This window comes from Perca flavescens, chromosome 18, assembly GCF_004354835.1.
Source record: "Perca flavescens isolate YP-PL-M2 chromosome 18, PFLA_1.0, whole genome shotgun sequence".
In the NCBI taxonomy this organism is placed as follows: domain Eukaryota; kingdom Metazoa; phylum Chordata; class Actinopteri; order Perciformes; family Percidae; genus Perca; species Perca flavescens.
In genome coordinates, this window is record NC_041348.1 from 31,773,769 (window position 1) to 31,776,268 (window position 2,500).

Genomic DNA, 2,500 nt, shown 5'->3' on the forward strand with positions numbered 1-2,500 from the left:
TTATGATTTACAGTACAGGCCAAAAGTTTGGACACACCTTCTCATTCAATGTGTTTCCTTTTTATTTTCATGACTATTTACATTGTAGATTCTCACTGAAGGCATCAAAACTATGAATGAACACATATGGAATTATGTACTTAACAAAAAAGTGTGAAATAACTGAAAACATGTCTTATATTTTAGATTCTTCAAAGTAGTCACCCTTTGCTTTTTTATTAATAAGGGAAATAATTCCACTAATGAACCCTGACAAAGCACACCTGTGAAGGTAAAACCATTTCAGGTGACTACCTCATGAAGCTCATTGAGAGAACACCAAGGGTTTGCAGAGTTATCAAAAAAGCAAAGGGTGGCTACTTTGAAGAATCTAAAATATAAGACATGTTTTCAGTTATTTCACACTTTTTTGTTAAGTACATAATTCCATATGTGTTCATTCATAGTTTTGATGCCTTCAGTGAGAATCTACAATGTAAATAGTCATGAAAATAAAAAGGAAACTCATTGAATGAGAAGGTGTGTCCAAACTTTTGGCCTGTACTGTGTGTGCTTTTACGTGTGTTTTGGTGAGCCCAGAGGGAGAATATGGCATCGGTACACATCACATGAAGTGGAGCGGGAATTAGGGACCAGAACTTGGGTTTCGGTACCGAACCCTGGACCCGGGACAGGAGAGGACGAGCTCACCGAGTTGATCTCCGGCTGGAACACAGCAAGGCTGAAGTCCAGGTTAAAGACCTGCAGGAAGTCCACGATCAGGGAGACCACCAGGCGGCCTGCAGGGACAGACAGTGAGACAGGACATCAGAGAGAGAGACAGGAGACAGAGAGACAGGACATCAGAGAGAGAGACAGGAGACAGAGAGAGAGACAGGACATCAGACAGAGAGACAGGACATCAGAGAGAGAGACAGGAGACAGAGAGAGAGAGACAGGACATCAGACAGAGAGACAGGACATCAGACAGAGAGACAGGACATCAGAGAGAGAGACAGGAGACAGAGAGAGAGACAGGACATCAGAGAGAGAGACAGGACATCAGAGAGAGAGACAGGAGACAGAGAGAGAGACAGGACATCAGACAGGGAGACAGGACATCAGAGGGAGAGACAGGACATCAGAGAGAGAGACAGGACATCAGACAGAGAGACAGGACATCAGAGAGAAAGACAGGACATCAGAGAGAAAGACAGGACATCAGAGAGAAAGACAGGACATCAGAGAGAGAGACAGGAGACAGAGAAAGAGACAGGACATCAGACAGAGAGAGAGACAGGACATCAGAGAGAGAGACAGGAGACAGAGAAAGAGACAGGACATCAGAGAGAGAGACAGGAGACAGAGAAAGAGACAGGACATCAGACAGAGAGAGACAAGACATCAGAGAGAGAGACAGGAGACAGAGAGAGAGACAGGACATCAGACAGAGAGAGAGGACATCAGAGAGAGAGACAGGAGACAGAGAGAGAGACAGGACATCAGAGAGAGAGAGAGGAGACAGAGAGAGAGACAGGAGACAGAGAGAGAGACAGGACATCAGACAGAGAGAGAGGACATCAGAGAGAGAGACAGGAGACAGAGAGAGAGACAGGACATCAGAGAGAGAGAGAGGAGACAGAGAGAGAGACAGGAGACAGAGAGAAAGACAGGACATCAGAGAGAGAGAGAGGAGACAGAGAGAGAGACAGGACATCAGAGAGAGAGACAGGACATCAGACAGAGAGAGAGACAGGACATCAGAGAGAGAGACAGGAGACAGAGAGAGAGACAGGACATCAGACAGAGAGAGAGGACATCAGAGAGAGAGACAGGAGGCAGAGAGAGAGACAGGACATCAGAGAGAGAGAGAGGAGACAGAGAGAGAGACAGGACATCAGACAGAGAGACAGGACATCAGAGAGAAAGACAGGACATCAGAGAGAGAGACAGGAGACAGAGAGAGAGACAGGACATCAGACAGAGAGACAGGACATCAGACAGAGAGACAGGACATCAGAGAGAAAGACAGGACATCAGAGAGAGACAGGAGACAGAGAAAGAGACAGGACATCAGACAGAGAGAGAGACAGGACATCAGAGAGAGAGACAGGAGACAGAGAGAGAGACAGGACATCAGACAGAGAGAGAGGACATCAGAGAGAGAGACAGGAGACAGAGAGAGAGACAGGACATCAGAGAGAGAGAGAGGAGACAGAGAGAGAGACAGGACATCAGAGAGAGAGACAGGACATCAGACAGGGAGACAGGACATCAGAGAGAGAGACAGGACATCAGAGAGAGAGACAGGAGACAGAGAGAGAGACAGGACATCAGACAGGGAGACAGGACATCAGAGAGAGAGACAGGACATCAGACAGAGAGACAGGACATCAGACAGAGAGACAGGACATCAGAGAGAAAGACAGGAGACAGAGAGAGAGACAGGACATCAGACAGAGAGACAGGACATCAGAGAGAAAGACAGGACATCAGAGAGAGAGACAGGAGACAGAGAAAG

At 47.0% G+C, this 2,500-nt stretch overlaps 1 protein-coding gene across 4 annotated transcripts in view; it reads right to left on the bottom strand.

Moving 5' to 3' along the window:
- cep43 (centrosomal protein 43) overlaps positions 1-2,500 on the bottom strand; it is a 32,187-nt gene that overhangs the window by 25,088 nt on the left and 4,599 nt on the right. For all 4 annotated transcript variants that reach the window (XM_028605961.1, XM_028605960.1, XM_028605962.1 and 1 more), the window contains exon 4: positions 691-779. In XM_028605961.1, the coding sequence (XP_028461762.1) occupies positions 691-779 (89 nt within the window). The remainder of the gene's footprint in view (positions 1-690; positions 780-2,500) is intronic.